At 37.5% G+C, this 19,935-nt stretch overlaps 2 protein-coding genes across 36 annotated transcripts in view; one reads left to right on the top strand and one right to left on the bottom strand.

The window, feature by feature from the left end:
• LOC143753569 (tetraspanin-1-like) overlaps window positions 1–19,935 on the bottom strand; it is a 206,383-nt gene that overhangs the window by 56,646 nt on the left and 129,802 nt on the right. The window lies entirely within an intron of this gene.
• nfixa (nuclear factor I/Xa) overlaps window positions 4,320–19,935 on the top strand; it is a 98,554-nt gene continuing 82,938 nt past the window's right edge. For 12 of the 35 annotated variants that reach the window (XM_077245999.1, XM_077245975.1, XM_077245984.1 and 9 more), the window contains exons 1-2: window positions 4,469–5,329; window positions 11,933–12,016. In XM_077245999.1, the coding sequence (XP_077102114.1) occupies window positions 5,327–5,329; window positions 11,933–12,016 (87 nt within the window). In that variant the 5' untranslated portion in view covers window positions 4,469–5,326. Of the gene's footprint in view, window positions 5,330–11,932; window positions 12,017–14,873; window positions 15,037–19,935 lie in introns of those variants that run through there. The other 23 variants (XM_077246007.1, XM_077246006.1, XM_077245985.1 and 20 more) reach the window with 9 other exon arrangements.

Genomic DNA, 19,935 nt, shown 5'->3' with positions numbered 1-19,935 from the left:
AACCTGTCTTGTTAAAGAGGTTTATTTGTTTATATTGGAACAAGTAATGTTTTTACTAAATCTAGTGTATTATTAAATAATTTAGAGTAGTAATTTTTTAATAAATGTAAAAACAATTTCCCCAGTTTAAGAAAACTGGCACACATTTGTAATTAAGTTATTTTAATGCTTATGATCTGTTCTCTGAATTATAATTACAACTCATTTTTATAAATAATTTTATAAATAAAAAGTGATTGTCTTCTAACTTGAGGAAAAGGGCATTCATAAAAATCTCTGCAAGAAAGGAATTTTTAAGGAATTTCTTATTTTTGTTATAGTTGTGTACATTGGACTGTTTGTATTGCATGTAATTGTTACACTGACAGTGTCGCATTGTGCTTTTGTATTATTGATGACAACATCAGGGTGTAAAAAATTAAATGATCCATAAGTTATGACAACATGTTTTTACATTGCTTTAACTCATCAAAACAAGTTTCAACATTTTAAGTACAAGTATAATTTAAAAAAAAATCCTTTTAATGTAATTTAAGTTGGAATTACTTAGTTTAGTTCAAACATCCAAGTTGATTGCACTTAAATTTAAGGCAGCAACTTTTTTGTTTTACAGTGATGCAGTCTTCATATGGTCACTGTAACAAACAGAATTTAATGGATCAAGTAGCCTGTAGATTATTTTATAATTTAATAACACATAGGTTTTCATGCTGTGTAATTAAGTGTTCATATCTGAGCACACCAAATATGCAGTGACCCCTAATACAAATAAATACTGTTCATGGTCCACTCGGGTCAAATGCACACAGGTTTCAGCGCTTCTGTGCTTCAGTGAGAGCCTTTTAAACTGTAGTTTATTACAGCTGCTGTCTTGTCTTCTGCCAGGTATTAAAACAGCGTGGTACCGCCTACGCTGCATTGCGGTCATATTAAGAGGTGCTGTGGCGAGCAGGGCAGCGCTAGACTCTCGTTAACTTTAACCGGGATTTCAGTGATGCTGAACCCGCGCCGGTCTCACTCTTTCCCGCGCCGTGCGAGCGCAATTAACGGCGAGTCCGATTCGCTCCAAACTCGACCTGGAACGCATTATTCGATCGTTAAAGACGAAGTTTACTGTTGCTTCTAATTGTTCCGTGTGAAAAAGAGCCACTGGGGAAGATTTCTCACAGAGAGAAGTTCTGCTTTCAGTTCCGTCAGTCGTTCCTCGGCCACTCGTTGCAATAAACTCACATCGGGGATTTAATTGTTCACAGAATTCGATTACAAGCTGATAAATGTTTGATGATCAAAACAGAGGCTGAATTATTGTCGGTATAGCTGTATGAAAGCGCAGGCCTATAGGCTATGTTCAATTTACATGTCTTCATAATTATGGCTGAAGTTATTAATTAGGCTTATTCGACGTATAAAACCACAGAACAGTTAAAAAGGACACATTTATGTTGGGGTGTGAACGATCATATTTTCGAAGAGATTCAAATGGTTGCAGAACTGTTTGTATGCGAGTCGTTTTATGTTGTAATAAATGCAGACAATCGTGATATGATATAGGCTACCAAATATAATCTAGCCCATAGCCTTCGTGTTTTATTATAGCAAGATACAGTTTTATTTAATAGGCTGTTTTTTTGTTGTTGATATGGTCACGTTAATTAACCAATTTCCCCTTGAAGTTCAAATTTCACTATTAAACAATTTTCATGGAAAATTAATTTAAGTCATTGTTCTTATAAACATTTTGGTAAAATACACTGATAAAATACATAAATGTAGGCTATTGGGTTTATTTAGCTGATTAAATTGTTCTTCAATAATAGTTATCAATAAATGCGCAACATTATGTTATTGCTATATATATTATTTGATCAATATATTTTTGTATATATTACACAATTAAAGTGAGACATTAATGGGTTTAAAATTCTGTTTGGCAAGCTGCACTGAACGGGAATGTACTCTTTTAGAATAGGCCTATCATAATTATGATTAAAAAATCATAGCCTAGGCTAATTTATTTTGCAATACGAATTGTTATTTTTAGTTTGTGTTTAATTAAAATAACTAATTCAATGGTAAGTCTCAGGCCATTTGTTAAGCTTTGCTATTTGTTACAGTGTTCAGAAATGTTTTAAAACCGTAGGCTAATTATAGGCTATATTTAATAAACTAACGAAATCAATGTTGATCAATAATGAAGGATAAAACAAATTAAGAAATTAATCAATTTATACGGAAATGCAGTATAGTGCTAAACTAATGCAAAATATTTTACTCTTTCACAAAGCAACGCTTTTGTTTGATCCACACAATCAGAGCAGTTGTAAGTTAAATAAAATACTAAATCGTTTTTATTTTGATCAATTAACAGTTTAATTTATTTTAGAATATCTGGCAAGTGGGTAAAAAGAGTTAAAAAAATAGGCAGTATAAAGTAGCCTATGCGAGACGCTTATTTAAATATTGTTTAAAAACGTATTATTATTATTTAGTATATCATCTTATGATTTATTAAGATATAGCATTTGGCCAAACAACAGGAACAAAATTATTCAACGTCTTATTTATTATATCACTATTAATCAACAACATATAGCCTAGTTATTTATTTTTTCCATTTAATTTCCTCAGATCTTAGGCTACACAAATAAAAAGTAGGATAAATGTATAAATAAATACAAGAGACAATGCTTGACTGCCCCGGGAAATGAAGCACTATTATCCTTGTGTCCGTCATTAAATTATGTGTATTTCATTTGATCAAACCCGTTTAAAAGGTGAATTAAAATAACCATTATATTAACAATATAATCATGTCCAAACATTAAACCCTGCTGGATTTATTTGAAATGAAGATTTGTCAGAGTCAGGCCTATATTTTCTCTGTATCAGATCATTTTGGGAAATTATTTAGGAATCCACAGTAACATTTATTATTGTTTTGTAAACTGAATTATGTAGTTCAGTGACGTATTCTCCTATAGATCTGAGGATTATTCGTACGCTGGAAACTGCGGTTTGTGAAATATGCTGCTCTACTGTTCAACATGTTCTCAATTTCTATCAATGCTTATGTATTTTAATCACAATCTTATATCTCATGTATGGCTCTGTGTATAGAGGGAAGATCTCTCTCCAAGTCTGAAGAAATATAGTCATTTCGGGGATAAACTTTGAAACCCTTTCTAAATGCATGTATGCAATCGTAGGCTATTTTATTTAAAATAACAAGGTAATCTGATTCTACGCCTTTTGTATTGGAAGGTTGGTTGTGATGATGCATTTTCTTGTATTATTGATGGGCCGCTGGGTCTTGTTTGTGGCGTTTCAGAAGTGACAGAATCTGAAGGATGGCACGAGACACCGGCTGAACGGGATCATCATCACTCCTCGTGGCACCGCCTATACACTTGTAAGGACTAAGAGCTTCCATGGCGCTTCTGATTCGACTGCCTTTAAATTTAGTGACTTGACCATAGGCTACCCCCCACAAAAAATAGTTGGAAGGTCATAAACTAGGCTGTGCCCCCCCCCCCCCACACACACACATAAAAATTTACGTTTCAACAACGTTTGAAATAGGCTAATGTTCCAATAACCAAAAATTCCTTAGAATTAAGTCTTTATGCACTCTTAAAAATAAAGGTTCAAAAAGTGTGTTTTTACAGAGATGCAATAGAAGAACAATTTCTGGTTCCCCACAGAACCGTTCAGAAATCCGTTCCTAAAATAACCATTTTTTTCACTCTTAAAGGTAAATGTTTTATTGGCATTGATGGATCCATGAAGAACATTTAACATCGATGGAACATTTCAATCCCACAAAATGTTCTTTATTATTAAAATATTCTAGAAAAACAAATGGCTCTTTTAAGAACGGTTCACTGAACGGTTCTTTGAGCAACCCAAAATGGTTCTCCTATGACATCACTGCGAAAACGCTTTTGGAACCTTTAGTTTTAGGAGTGTGTGAAGAACATTTTTCCACTATAAAGAAGCTTTTATAAATAGATAGATTCCATGGATGTTAAAGGTTCTTCGTTGAACCACTGATTCCAATAAAAACATTTAACAATAGAAAAAGCTGATCGATAACGGACGGTATAGATCAACGCAACCTATAGCCTTCTGTCATATTTACCAAGTTATTGTAGAATTACACATAACTGAGGTGTTTTGTTTAAAATATCCTGACAGTTAGACAACTGCGCTAGGGGCGCCAAAAGACAATTTGGGTTGCGCAAGCCGAACCTCAGCCGTTTGCGCCCAGAAAATTACAGACAGAAAATGTTGATAAAATGTCGACCCCCCCTTGAATGATTATCAGTGCTCATGCAAGCAAGATAGAACTCATGGCATTTCTATAGGCTACTTCTTGCACTTTTGCTCGTGTTCTATTTTAGTTCTCTCTTCTTCCCCCCCCCCCGTCTATCCCTGTGTGTACCGTCTGGCTTGGTGTTCAGTAATCCGCGCAGTCCATGATTTTCCCACAGCCCTGCTAATGCCCCAAAGCTGCAGCTGCCACACCGGCCGGCCGCGGAGCGCCACACGCTGCCAGTTGCTACATTGATCAATAATTCACCAGCTCGACGCCTCCCCAAACCCGCTACCCCGGTGCAGCTTCGGGTCGACTGAAGCGACAACTGATATTTACTCACGCGGAGGGGACGTTTACTCTCCCGTGCGTTTAAAAGCAGCGGTAAGCTTTAGCCAACAGGCGAGATCCCTTCTGTGCGTCTACGGATTAGACTGTCGCAATGTGCACGACTCGTGTTGGTGACTGACTGCGACGCCTCGCGCTTTCATCTGTCCGGGAACAGTGGGGGTCCCGTTATGGTGCGGACAGTCGGAGGCTCGAAAGAGGGAGATGCAGTCAAGACAAACAGAAACTGACTTCAGGACATAACGACGACGAAAAATCACTCACATTCACGCAGAACGTAGGCTACGTCCCTTACGCGAGCTGTTCTGCGTTCACCGGCGCTCGCGGTGCATTTCGACCGAGCCAGTGAATCCTCCGGTCGGTGCTGACAAGGAGACTCCGTCGCTCGGCCGATGACAGCTGGAGAAACATATTAAACACGGAACAGTGTACGAGCAGCGGCCGAGGACGTCGATAATTCCGAAAAAGTGCAGGAGAAAGCTTTTACTTTTACAGACGGAGCAAACTCTGGGAAACAGCCCGACTTGTTGAGTTGTTTTTTCGCTTCCGGTATCACCGAAGAACCCGACGGGTGCACCCGCTCCCTCTCCTCTTTTTTTTTGGACGCTGAAGGTTTTAAAGAAAAATGGGCTTTTGAGGAGAGCTGGCAATTTCCCCTGAACTACAATGGTACGTGCTATGAGAATCAATATCTTTCCCACTGTTTTCAGAAATCTTTGCCAGCAGATTTCAAACGTCAAAGAGCTGTATCGAAATGTAAAAAAAGGCACAATTTAACAACTTGTCGCTTAAAGATAAATATATACTTTTCCGTCTCTCTTTTATAGGCCTATATGCTGTTAATAAATATTATAGTAGCCTGGTTATGTCGCTTTTTGGAAAGTGCTGTGAAATGCCAAAAACACTGTTTTTATTTTATGATTTTTTTTTCATGTCTGCAGTTTAATAATAATAATTATTATTACTATTCATCCAGATATATAAAACAACATATAAGGTCTATATTAGTTTGATGAAATTTCAGTGTAACAGGTAATTTAATTGATTGATTGTCATCAGTTTTTTTGTTTGTTTGTTTTTTTGCCTTAGGTTCATTTGAGGGTGTACTTGAATGTTCATTTTTTATTCAAAAAGGCATAATCTCTTTAAAAGCAGCACCTAAACTGAAGCAGACAACGTCTAAATCCACATGCTCAGTTCCACATCATATGGAAAAACTATCTGGCTTGCATAACCTGGTTTTATTTATGGAGACATTGATGACCAACTAGCAATTTTTAAAAATTATTTTTTATTAATAATTAAAAGTTTACAAGACCCTCTAGCAGGAGAGCTTGTTCGAGGTTCTCTTATTAGAGTTTTTATTTTATATCAGAGGTTTATGTAGGCCAGCGTTGTGATGCTCAAAATAACCTTCTAGTTAAAACTGTCATCTTTGAAATAAAATACACATCATCAGCCAGAAGAAAAACTGCTGAGATGTACTATATCACTGTAATGTGATGAAAACAAGGATGATCTTTTTTGAGGCAGGGTAGTTTGTCTTAAGAGATTTTCAGTCTCCGATTTTTTGCACCACAAAAAAATAGCAGCATTATTCAGATTAAAATATATACTGGCTCAGTTATGATGTATATTATGAAACTATATGCAAGAGAAAACAATACTTGTGATCTTTTCCCTTCATATCGACAGTTGTTCACAGAGACTTTCACAGGTGTGAGATAGAAACTCCAGTGTGTTCAGATGAGCAACTTCATTTCCAGTTATTTGTTAGTTTAGGATTCATACGCTCTACTAATTGTGTCTGAATAAATATTTGCACAGCGAGCACATTAGGCTGTGTTTAGATAGTGAATTCTGTGCTTTAAGTCAGTCCTTAAATGTGAGATTGACAGGCCTTTGCAGGCTGAAGGGGCTGGATCTGAATACGAAACGCCACATTAGCCTGCAGCGAGCATTTTTTCCTCATGACAAACCTTTTCAAAGCGATGAACATCCTCTTCATCCAAGCACACCTGTGAAATCTACTTAATAAAAGAAATGCAAAGCTGTTCTCCATGAACGAGGTCAAGAACTCAAATCAGATTAAAGCGTCTGGATGGCGCACACACTCAACTCGCTTAAATTGGCCATTTAAATGCGTTTCGCAAACCTGCATTTGCCGAACTTGGTTATGGAGACTCCGCTCAGGCTATGAATTCCAGAACCGTCTTTTCTAGATTGACTGGATGCCAGGGTTGCCATGGATGCGATGGCCTGCAGTGATTGGTGGACTGCTGCATGAACTTGTTTCTGGGTGTAAACTTCTCATGGGAGGACGTTTTTGTGTTTGTGGCATCTGTGTTGGCACATGAGATGCCATAATGCAAAGCCACCTACACACACTTTTATTCAGCCCGTGCTGAACATGTGCGAACGCACTGAAACACCACTGCACACCTGCACACACAAATGTAACTCCTAGTGAATGCGTGCATGTATAGATGCACCTGGACCAGAACGTTATGGAGAAGACAAGCTGTGAAAGTGGAGATCAGAGGTGCCGGGTGCAAGCGGGGTTTGGCGTGAGCCAGAAAACTCATGTCAAAACCCCAAACAGAGCTTTAATAATTAGCCGCCTCTCATTCATTCCAGATTCTCTCCATCTCTCTCTTTCTCTTTCTCCTTCTGCTATTGCCTCTGAGATGCTGGTGTGAAAAATCACATTTTTCCAACAGTTCTCCCCGAGGTGCTACTGGCAGACACACAGAGAAAGGACGCTTCATCCTTTTATATAGCACTCGTTCTCTCGTTCCTCCTTCTTTCTACTTTTCTTTCTCCCTCTCTCCATCTCTCTTTGATGCGGTTGCCATAGAGGACAGGTTTATATGCGGTCTGATTTGGCTCGGTCCTGCCAGCTAGTAAATCATAATGATAAAAAACAATGGTGCTAATAGTAATTGCTGTGTCGTTTGGAGACAAACAAAAGACAAAGAAAAAGGTGAAAAAAGGAAAAATCAGTGGGACCTGTGCTGATTGTTCTCGGGCCAGCTGGTTTTTGAATGTGTGGAGGACAGCCAGGTGTGTGTGTGTGTGAGTGGGAATATTCTGCGTAAAGTTACCAGATACTTGAATGAATAACTGCATTACTGCAAGCACTAGGGCTGGGCGGTATGGCGATATAAATCTGTATATAAGTGTGCGCACAGAAAGCTGCCTCTTTCAGAAGGCGTTCGCGAATTTGGTACGTGCTCAATGTTAAAAAGTGTTATTAACCACAAAGGATAAGCAGTGAAAAAGAGCTCAATGCGGTGTTGACATGTCTCTCACAGCATGTGATCGTGAATTCAGTTCTGTCACGTCTTTTTGCGCTTGAATGGTCAAATACACACGCAATTGTGTCGAAATGCCCATTATATGAAGTATTCATGCAAACACAGCTGGTTTTGTCTCAGGTGAAAGTAAACATTTGGGTGTAAACCAGATCAGTATAATGGATCCGTGCATTTGGTCTTAAAGTGACAGCAGCATAATATTCCTGCTGCTGTGTGTTATTAATGTGAATCAAACAAAAGAGAATATAACTTGCCACTCTTGACTGCATAACTTTTTTAGCTTTAAGTATACATTTATATTTGATTCATACAGTGCAGACAATGCACTATTTAATTTTTACATTTGATTATTAGCTAAATTTCATTACTAATTCTAACTATGTTAAATAAACCAACCTAAAAAACTTCAATTGTTTAATTTAGCCTATATATTTGTTACATTGTATTTGTCCTATGTCCTGTGTTTGTCATTTGCTTCTTTTTTTCTTCTTTTTAAAAACAGAAATGAGATAAAATAACTCAAAATAACTATATTGTGATATATATTGTTATCCTGAAATGAAATTGATCGTATCGTGAAATAAGAATTTGGTCCTATCACCCACCCCTAGAAAGAGCTAAGCGTTTTGATAAGCAACAGCTCGAAGGGCTATTACTTTTGCTCGTATTTTGTGGGTCTTCAAATTTCCTAACTGTAATATTTCGGCTTGTTGGGGAAAGATGTGGTATTACTTTATATAAGGATCTAGGAAGCCTTAAAAACTAGACTTTTATTGAAGTGTTTTTTTGTTTTTTTGTCCATACAATGAAAGTTAATGTGGTCCAATGTTGTTTACAGGTTTGGAACAACATGAGATTGAGTAAATGGTGTCCACATTTTAATATTTGAGTGAGCTATCCCTTTAAGCAACCACGCACACCGCCCTATAGCAACTGCATAGCAGCGCATTAACCAATTTAGCATGGACAATCACCACTCGAATTTACTCTGAAAAATGTGAAAGTCTAGTTTAAAGGTAAAGTGTGTAGTTTTTTAAAATCTGTTTTTTCAAACAACATTGACTTAACCAATGACATGGGTTTGGGGGCGGGACTACCAGTTTGTCCGAACAATAGTCGATGAGGGTTTGATAGTAGTTTGAAACAGTCTTTCATTTTGCTCTTCTTTTTGGCGCTGAAATTATTCACTTCGTTCTAAGACTCCAGACCGCAAAAGTGTGTGTATGTGTGTGTTAGAGAGAGAGAGAAACTTCAGATTTCAGGAATTTAACCACTTAAGCATTCCACTAAACCACAAACGTATTGCCATATGCCTCCAACCCATATACACCTCTCTCTCTCTCTCTCTCTCTCTCCCCCATATATGGAGGAAACCCCCTCATTTGATTCCGTTATTCCCACCAATTAAACATTTTAAACAAAGAGCTCTATTTATCGGTGAGAGCGAGGAAACTTGTCGTAATTAACACATTTACATACATCTCCATTGACTCCAATTAGGTCAGAGGCTCCCAGAGCCGCTTTGAAATGTCCCTCTTTTCTCTGTGCGCTTCGCCTCTAAAATGTTAATTAAGAAGAGGCTTGAGATTCTGGCTGAGGGCTGGCCATATGGACCCTGCATATGCTCCATATGCATACAGCCCATATATAATTAATAGATCGTTACAGAAAAATGGGAGCTTTTGGAGGCGAAGACAAGACTGAAGGTTCCTTCTCTCAAAATGAGTATAATAGTGAAATTCAGAGTTCCTCCAGGTGCCAACATAGACTTCTGTTCTCCATCTGTGGACAAGACAAATGAACGGATGAGCTCAGCACCGCGAAATATGGCCGAGTTGAGTTTGTTCAGCTGGTTTGTGCGGCCTGGCCTCACCGACGGCTTTGATTTGCTGGTTTATCTCAAAGAAATGAAGATCGAGTCAATTAAATGAAGAGAAATCGAATGAGTAAGTGGAACGTTTTCCATTTTCTGCTTCAGTTCAGAGCGAGGGGAGCCTTTGGAAAGAGCATATGGTGAAATCTGGTTAGCTGATTTCCTGGAACATGAGAGTAATCAATACCCTGAAACTAAACAAAAGTAAACACTTGAGTCAATCAATACCTAAAATCCGCATAAAGAAATCCAACCATCATTCAGAGTTTATATCAGCCATTTTGACTTTTGTGGAAGTGTTTTTTTAAACCTTCCAATTGCGTCAAGGCCAGAACTTTTTGGTAGACCTTTGGGCCTTTGGTTAATGTTCTTTGAGCGACAGTCAGGTTTTTTAAGAAGAGCTGGAGAACAAAGCATCAGTGGAAAAACTCACCTGCCATTCACTACCCCATAAAATGCTGCTTCCCACAACTTTCACTCTTCGACTCTCCTGTTTTCAACACATTTCTCAGAGCAGCGAGAGCCGTGAACTTGCCTCTGAGCAACGTGCGCTTTTTAATCGTTCTCTTTAACTATGAAAATACATGTTTATGTTCTAATAAAGCCAATCAGCAATTGTTCCCTGCTTGAATGAGATTTTAGCGCGCTGTAGCTAAGACCCTATAAAAGTGAGGGAAATTTGGGAAAGCTAACGTTTCATTGGGTGGATATGAATAGGCTTTGTTATTCACCACTGCCCGAGTCTAGTGCCAATGCCTGGGACTTATTATGAGCAAACTCTGTGTGCGTATGTGCTGGAATAGATGTTGATATGTATTTATGCACACAAATGTGCATTTGTGGTTAAAGTTTATTGTTCATATTTGAACATTATTAGTGTGTGTGTTTTTGTGTGTAGATGGTGGATAGTTGTTGAATGAGGTCCTGGTTGGCTCATTGGAAACCTGCTGTGGTTTGTGAAATTTTAAGTTTTAGTTTTTTAAATGGTACTTTTTCCTTTCTTTTTCATGGGGGTGAGGTCTGCACCACTTTATACCTTAGAGACTGCTTTTAAAAAATTTTTTTTTATAAAAAATGCGATTTCAGTACATAGCATATATACCCATGCTTTCAATTCAAAAGTTCATTCACAAAATGCTCCAGACATTTCATTTGCCATCATTTACACAGATGATCATATACTCCTATAATTATTTAAGTGAATCAACTAAGTGCAGGCTAGTTATGAGGTTTGCATATTAATATGGATATTACTGTATTTTAAAATATTTTACATACTTATGCTCTTATTTATAATGTTTAGTGATATCAGATGATGTTTTCTCAACACATATCACTGTAAAAAAAAAAATTCAATCGCAAAAAAAACAATGATCATTATAGAGAACGTTTTACAATAAAATATCGTCTTTCAGGTTTAGTTCATTGTGTTACTTCCCAATTCTTTCTTATTATTTTTGAATTTTATCATCCATTTCTGTGCGAGTAACTCTTACACCACTGTTTTTCAGTGTACATACAGAAAGTATGGAGCCCCTAAAGGGACACTAAAAAATTAAATGCTTTTGCGTTTTCCCCGAGAAACTTTGCGTTCCCTCGCAAAACGACGCAAAGTTTCTCGGGGAAACAAACATTTTGTGACAGAACACAAAAGCACTGACTTATTAGCCTATTTTTTCTCCAATTTCATGTGTTTTTTTCCTCTACCATGTCCATTTAGGGGCTCCATATTAAAGGATGAAGTTGCCTGTAGCCACTGATAGTCAGATGGATCAATCGGAGTTCCCTATTGATATCTATATTCAGAAAATATGCACATCATTCCTGTGATTAGGAAGGCTAAGCCTTACGAAGGCTCCCTATGTTGTGCTGTCTGTTTGACGTACAAACATGAGAAACTAGTTTATTCAAGAATTGAACACAAATGAAACATGGAGAAGCAATAAGAGTTATAGTCCATATGGTTGATTGAGGTATATTCCAGTAAAGTTTCTTGTTTCAGGCTTTGCGATGCAGCTCTTTGTCAGATTTATCTGTAAGAAGACAGACTAAATTTGCTCTGTGTTTTGTGTTGTGTTACAGGCCACAGAATCGTATCTGGTGCATGAAGGTCCCCATCGAGCCCCGGGCATCTCAGAGTGTTTCCTAGTGCCTGAATCCTACAGGGTACAAGCAATTTTCCTCTTTTTGTCTGTGTTATTGTCGTTCATTTTCTTTTCTTTTTCTACAAAACGACTGTAACCGGATGAATTGAACTTTGATTTCTTTCTCATGGCTGATGTAATTAATCTGCTTTCAGGCCAGACTGAGTTGGACTTCAGATTGTGATAAGATGAGTTGGAATCAGTAAAGCAAACTTTGATAGAGCAGAGATATTATCTATACGCTCTTATAAATGAAGGTTCTTTCCTGGCATCGATGGTTTAAGAACCTTTGACATCCATGGAATCTTTCCATTCCACAAAAAGTTCTTTATAGAGGAAAAACTGTTATTTGGATTATTAAAATGTTTTTCACACTTCTTCTTTTAAGCACTTTAAGTTCTTTGGGGGAACTGTAAGGTTCTTTGGGAACCCAAAATGGTTCTTCTATTTTGTCTATCCTCCGTTTTCTTTTGTAACTTTTATTTTTGAGAGTGTAATGCATTAGATTTTTTTCCTGTTTCATAGCCTGTGAAGCATCTTTCAAGAGAACAGTGTGTACGTATGCATCATAAATCTCATCGGCCGTTTATGATCTCGTGTGCTGCGTTTATATGGTAAGATGGTGGTTGGCGTTGAGAGGAATGCCGAGTTTATGTGGAGAAGCAGCTGCAGGAATTATCTACATAAAATACCATCAGGATTATTTAATTGCCAGCCATGAGGGAAGGGTAAAAAGCAAAGTGTGTGTGTGTTTGTGTTGGGCGAAAACCACACACACAGACTATATCGCTTGCATATGGTTCTCTTATGTGAGTTTTAATGGAAGTTTTAGCTGCTGCAACCGCAACCTGACCGTGGATCTGCTAAACAAAGAACTGGGTGTGTGCGTGTGTGTGCATGTATGTATTTGGTTGTGTGTGAAAGTATGCATGCGCTGAAAGCTGAATTGTTTAATGCTGTTTCGTAGAGTAATGGCTGCAAGATCTGTGTGAAGCATGAAGCACTGTGATTTTGGATTTGTGCCTTTCGATGTTGTAATGCCAACCTATGTGCCCTTTCTCTGACCTCGCTCTTTACTCTTAATGTCAGTGTTTTTCTTGTTGTTATATTGGCTGTTTTGCAGATGTATTTTATCCTATTATAACATACTGTGTAGGATCTCGGAAAATCATATAGGTTTATGGGTTGCCTCTAACTGTATTTAGACCTATAACCTTATTTATAGCTGTTCTTTGCCATTAGGCCTAGGTGAATGAACAGCATCTATAAAAACAAAACTGTTTATGTGCTCATTGCATCTCAAGCAGGTCTGACATTATCAAATTAAGGGCACGTTTGCACGACAAAGTAGCCTAGTACTAAAAATGGAAAAAAAAAATTTGTGTACAGATGACAACCCTGTGAAAACAATACCTATTCACACGGATTAAAAACGCTGTATTATTCATGCCAGGCCAGTGGATGGCGATGTCACTTTGTAAAGAAACACTGCACGTCTAAAGACCGAACACTTAATACACGTGCGCATAACGTCACCATTTTCACATATTCGTGTTTTTGTAGTTTACACAGAAATTATAACAGTATCCTTTTCAAAAACTTGCACTTTGAAACCAGTTTCCAAATTTTGCATTTTCAGGCCCCCAAAGCGCAGGTGAGGTGACATGTAAATAAACGACAAAAATACATTCAAAGTTTACCGTTTCCCACTGAAAAAGGTGCTGTGTAAACACTTCTGAATGGATTAGGGATTAAAACATTACAAATATTTCTTTTATTTGTGTCAAAAAAATCAACCGATTGGTCAAATCCGTTTTCTGAACCTGAAGTGGTAATTTCTAAAACCATTGGTTAGCTTAAACCCCATTGTCTGTTCTCCCAGATGTTGATTAAGATGTGCGCTGGATTAAGCTTGTAGTCCTGGATTAAATTGTGCAGTAATTGGTAAAACTCCTTTGTGGTGTTGTCTTAAGCAGTCTATGAGAAAGCAGTCCTAATAAAAGAGCAAGCTAATCTGCCTCTTAAAAGTTTGACAGCAGAGGCACAGCAGAGTTACACGGCTGGAGAAGGTGCAAGATAAGCATAGTTGAGCGTGCTGCTAGGCAGCCTGGGCGCTGTGGTTTGCCACAAAACAGATGTGGATTTAGGAGACCACCCTGCAATACTGTGATGCAGGACTGGGGCCATAGATGAGTCATAGAGGAAGAGAGTGGGGGAAAGAGGGGTTACTTACCTTCCATTACCTGATTAAAGATTGCAGGAGTATTGCATGGGGGAAAACGACATATTGCAAATGTTTAAAAGACCACTGACAGAAATATTGCAGCCATTCAGTCCTGCTGTCATTGATCAAGCTTTGCATATTTGCTTGGAATTGCGGTTCCCATTTTCTAAGGTTTATGTTATGTTAATATTAGAGTCATTGAGACATTTTCAAGGACCGATACATTTTAAAGAGCAGGGTGACTGGTATATACCTAATGCAGTTTTATATGACAACAAAAGATCAAACAAAATTGCTCACCATATTTACTAAAAATTCACTATAAGAAATATATGTATGTATGTTTTTTTGTAATTGATCATTGAGAAGGATTTCAAAGATGAAATAATTGGGAATGACCACTCAAAACTGACCTGTAAATATTGATCTATAATAGATTATAACACATAGCCTAGCTACCAATAGTAAATGATAGTGTTGAACTGCTGGTATGGCAATTAGTGTAAGTATTTACCAAACTTGTGTATTTCATCTTTCCAATCGCTAATGAATAGCAGGCTGTCTTCTGCAAAGCTTTAGAGAATCAGAGAGCGAAGGGGGAGAGCAAGAAGGAGAGAAGGTTTTTTTTTTCTTCCTAAAGTTTGAGCTTTCACTTTCTGCTTCGAGGCGGGGTTAGCGGCGCGAGCAGCATGGAGTAGGCGAAGGGGGACGGCGAGCTATTGCAATGCAGCAACGCGGCGAACTTCCACTCAACTTCAAAACGCGATTCATTTCCCGCCTCTGAGATAACTATGTACTCTCCGTACTGCTTGACACAGGTAAAATGCATTCATTTAATTCATCGCTCGTGTCTGTGTGTCCGGATTCTGCACTGTAGAACTGTTGCCGTGTCTTGTCTTGTCTTGCCTGTTGCTGCTCAATAAATGCATTACAAGTTATGCACTGCGCTTTTTAAAACATTATTTTCACGCGCGCGTTTATTTCCAGCTTTAAGCTCGCGCGCGGTGTTGTTTCGGAATCGGAACTCTTCTCGTGCGTTTCATTGCACATGGGATCGAAGAGAAAATGGCGCTTCTCCCAAATCTATTTTATATAAAAGGAGATTGGTTTGACCCGAGAGGAAGCGCTACTGGTATTGTAAACAGGTCGAATTTTAGATGCCAAACTATAAAACGTTATGGTAACATGTATTTAAGCTGTTTTCCTAAGCTGTGATGTTTCAGGAGTTTCAGGACTACAGCTCCCGTGCATGAACTTCTCCGCGCCCGAGTTGTGAGAAATACTTAAAATATGCTTTTAGGGTCGCGTTTTGTTCCTCTGTAATTGTTTAGCTATTTTTTTATTTTGACTGAGGAGAATATAAACTGTTAAAACGCGTTTACTTCTGAATTTTGCCTATGCAATAAATGTTTTGTTGACTTAATGCAGTCTATTATATGCATAGCCTACATATAGCCTAATATAACTTATGAAATTCTATTTAAAAATTGTTCTTAGTTACCATATTGATTCATAATTTATGAAAAAATGCTTGATTAGTTTATGAAGCGAGCATATACACACTGGCCTAGTCTATATGTATACAGTAAAATATTGTTTGTAAAAGCACAACAAAACATTAACATAGTGATAAACGTACTTTTATGATTATGCAATTACATTATTCCCTTAAAAAGGTCAATGACAGTAGGCTATTATAGGCTAAGATTTAATCCGAGCAAGTTATGCCAATTTGAAGGGTGACTTAATTTACTGTTGCCATTTTTGGGTGGAAAAATGATTATCTTTCTCTACCGGCTATATAGTATTACCCAATAATTGGCAAAGTGTCAAACTTAAGTTACAAAATATTGCATTAAACTGTCTTTGCCTATAGGTCAACAAAATGTTGCTTTTTTTTTGTTCTTTGTCTAAAGCTGGCAGTAGCATATTTATCTGTTGGCCACAGAAAAATATATAATGCTTACAAATATTAAGCAGTCTTTAATATGCAAATAGGCCTGTATTTGAATACAATGTCCGTTTTTGAATCCCTGACGACCTGCACTTGAAGCCTTTTTGCACAAGGTATCGGCATAGGCCTGTTATTATAATTTTTTCAAGAAGCATTTCTGTTCTTCAAATGTGTGTGTGTGTGTGTGTGTGTGTTTTAATAAATAATTCAATAGTAAATTGAAAATGTATATGCGCGCATGGGCTTGTTTGTGCTTCACGCGATCTGCGGCGGCTGGAATTGCTTCTCTCTCGCGCACGCAGTTTGGCCCGGCTTTGTGGCACTCACTCTTTCTGGCTCTTAAATATTCCTGTAGCCTATAGCAGACATTCGACAGGTCTCTAAAATAACTTTCCTTTGGGGTGAGACATAGGCCTGAATAATTGAATTCTCTAGGCCTATAGCTAATAGGCGTACCTAAACTTGTTCTCTCGTTCTTATCATTTCTTTCTTTCTTTATTCAAGGCTATTTCTTAATTTTTAGACGATTTTGCTATTGGCTTCAATTTCTTGGCTGCAAATAGACCTTTCTCTTTCCCCCCAGACTGGGTCACGCCAAAATCTCGGCGAATCCAAGACGTGTCTAAAATAAATCTCATTTCCTATCATTTTGCATAGTTTACGGCTCTTGTTTTTCTGTCTATTAATTGTTTCCTTGCTTATTACAGTTTTAAAGCAAATGTCCAACTGGCTATGCCCTTTTCCACCGAATTTAAAGAAGGCCTGAATGGCATGCCTTTTGCAGAAACAAATGTCTGATTATTTTTGAAGAAGCATTTGTGTTATTCTAAAGATATGTGTGTATTTTTCTTTAGTAATACTAAAGAAAATGGAAATTTGTTCGCAGTCCTGTGCCATATATAGCATATACACGTGCTTCTGCATCTCGCGGCCTATCAGCGCAGGCGTTCAGTCGCGCGCATTCGAGTCTAATTATCATAAGCTTCTGATTTTTCTCTTTTTCCTGGTCTTATGGTGTGTCAAGAACACCACGTTTATATTATTATTATTTTACTTAACTAGTACTTCCGTTACAGTCATTCCAATAAGTTTGAATATTTCAATATTTGCTTTCCAGTAGGCTATGCAGTCTGCGAAAAGGGCGATAGAGATCAAGTTTAGAGTGAAAAGTAAACAGCAGGGTCAGTGGCAAATAATGTCAGAGATAAAAAGGATTAATCTTTTATTAATCTAGTTTAAAACACGTGGCAGGTTCTTAAAACGTATAGCCTGCTTTTTTTTTTTTATTCATGCAAGGCCTACAACATTTAAAAAAAATGCATCAATTTAAAATATTTTATACAGCATAAAGACTACAAATATAAAATGTTTTATAAATGCACATATTTAAAGATTATTCTGCTTGACTTGAACTTGTAATGTGTAATTAGTGTTTATGTAACGTATTATCTTTTTCTAAAGCGTAACAAGGTGTTTTGAACAGTGCACGCGAGCAATAAAGGCCACGGCTTACGGCTACAGATCTATCACACTGTGATTTCCTCGTCCTCGTCTAAAATCTTTCAGCCCGTGTTGGCATTATCGACTGGGATTTTGATCGCGGCGATAAAAGATTCTTCAAACCTGCAATCGAGCCACGTAGTGCTTGTGTTAAAAGGAATCCCTCCTTTGTCTCTTGTGGCTTTTGATGGGATTCAGATTGTAGGCTGGATAAATCTTGCGGCAGGCCACGTTTACGTGGAGTCAAGACTTGGGTGAGGTTTGGTGGTTTATGGGACGTTTCTGTGCCTTCATGCACGATGGAGACAAGAGAGAGGGAGGGTGCGATGTGTCTGCATGGTAATCCCATCAGCGTGGATGCTTTCGATCCCCATGATCCCACACTCACTCCGGACGTTTGTTTTGTCGTCTTTCTTATTTAATTACGCTTAATTATTAAAACAATCGAGGACGCATACGGCGCGACAACAAATGTGAACAATAGCCTAACTAATGAATTATTAACGTTGATAAAAGGTTTTCTGGAATGGACGAACAGGTGGGGAATCTCAAGCTACGTAATGGAAGTTAAGCATGGGTTGCCAAATGTGCAAAATGTCGTTTGGGGAGTCTAAGAGCCTCAGTTGGGGCTTTGCACATATCTCAGGACAAGTGGTTAGCATTAAGTTTTAATGTATTTTGAATTATCTTACATTTGTCCCAGCAGGGAGTATCTCGGATTTGAGGACATTGTGGGGTTATCCCTGAGTCATGGCATTTCTTGAAGTTTAGCAAGTGCATATCAATAGGAGAAATATATATAATGATATATTTATTTTTTATGTATGTAATAGGAGAGAGAGATATGGATATTTTATGTGGATCCTGTTACATTATCAGCTTAGTAAACTACAGTTTACAATGTAATAGTGCTAGGATAGGCAATAAATGCATTGTCGAATAATGGAAACATTTATTCACATGCATAGCAGATGAGAACGAGGCTATATTTGTGCACATAATTTTAGTATTTAGTATACATTAGTGTTTATGTAATCTAAAATGCAGTCTCATGATGCTTTTTAGTACATTTAGGAAAAAATAAAAATCAGTCAGTCTGCAAGTAGGCTAGTGTCACTGCATCACAAACACATTGCTTCATTGTCTTTCCCACTTAAGTTCTCTGCCATGTTTTTTTTTTTGACGGATATCTGTATTATATTATTCATATTATGGATTGGGGTGGACAATATGACCAAATTCTTATTTCACGAAATGAAACCTTTTATTTCATGATAATTATATATCACAATACAATTATTTTGTGTTATTTAATCTCATTTCTGTTATTAAAATAAGAAAAAATAAGCAAATTATAAACAATAGGACAAATACAATATACATATAAGTATAAAAATATGACTTGAACAAATTACGTTTTTCAGGGACACTAGGTTTATTGAACATGTAGTAAGAATTAGTACAGAAATGTAATAATATGTAAATATAAAATATTACGTAGTCTGCGCTGTATGAATTACATATAAATGTATTCTTATTAAAGCTAAAAAAGTTGTTCAGTCAAGATCAGTAAGTTATTTTCTCTTTTGTTTGATTCACATTAATAACAGGAATATTATGTCACTTTAAGACCGAACGCACAAATCCAGTATATTGTTACACATCCAGTTTACATCCAGCTGTTAACTTTCACTGGAGACATAACCAGCTGGTTTTACATGAACACTTCACACGGTAGGCATTTTGACATAATTGCGTGTGTATTCGACCATTCAAGTGCAATAAGACGTGAAAGAGAACTGAATTTGCGATCGAATGCTGAGAGACGCGGATTTCTGTGTCAGTCAGCGCGAGCACCGCATTGAGCTCTTTTTCACTGCTTATTCTTTGTGCTTAATAACACTTTTTATCATCGAGCACATTAGCAAACTTTGGCAGTGTGTCAGTCAGCACAAGCTCCTTTTCAAGATATTTTGCACTTATAACTCTTTTTAACATCAAGCACATCCGCTCTATATTTTCATTCATGCATTTCATCACTGTGAAGTGTCAATAGTGCTATATATTTACATACCGTGATATACACAATATAGTAAAACCTCTAACGATATTATACCGTGGTAACGATATATATCGTCATACCCACCCAGCCCTAGTGGATATGTATTAGAGATGCGCGGTTGGCGGTTACAACCGCGGACTCCCGGATGACGTGACGAAAAATAATATTTTAATTAAATTGCGGTGGGTGGCGGTTTAAATA

The sequence above is a fragment of the Siphateles boraxobius genome, unplaced genomic scaffold (genome assembly GCF_051911475.1).
Source record: "Siphateles boraxobius isolate OS27281-9 unplaced genomic scaffold, OSU_SipBor_1 29, whole genome shotgun sequence".
In the NCBI taxonomy this organism is placed as follows: Eukaryota; Metazoa; Chordata; class Actinopteri; order Cypriniformes; family Leuciscidae; genus Siphateles; species Siphateles boraxobius.
This window is presented reverse-complemented; position numbering and strand designations above follow the sequence as displayed.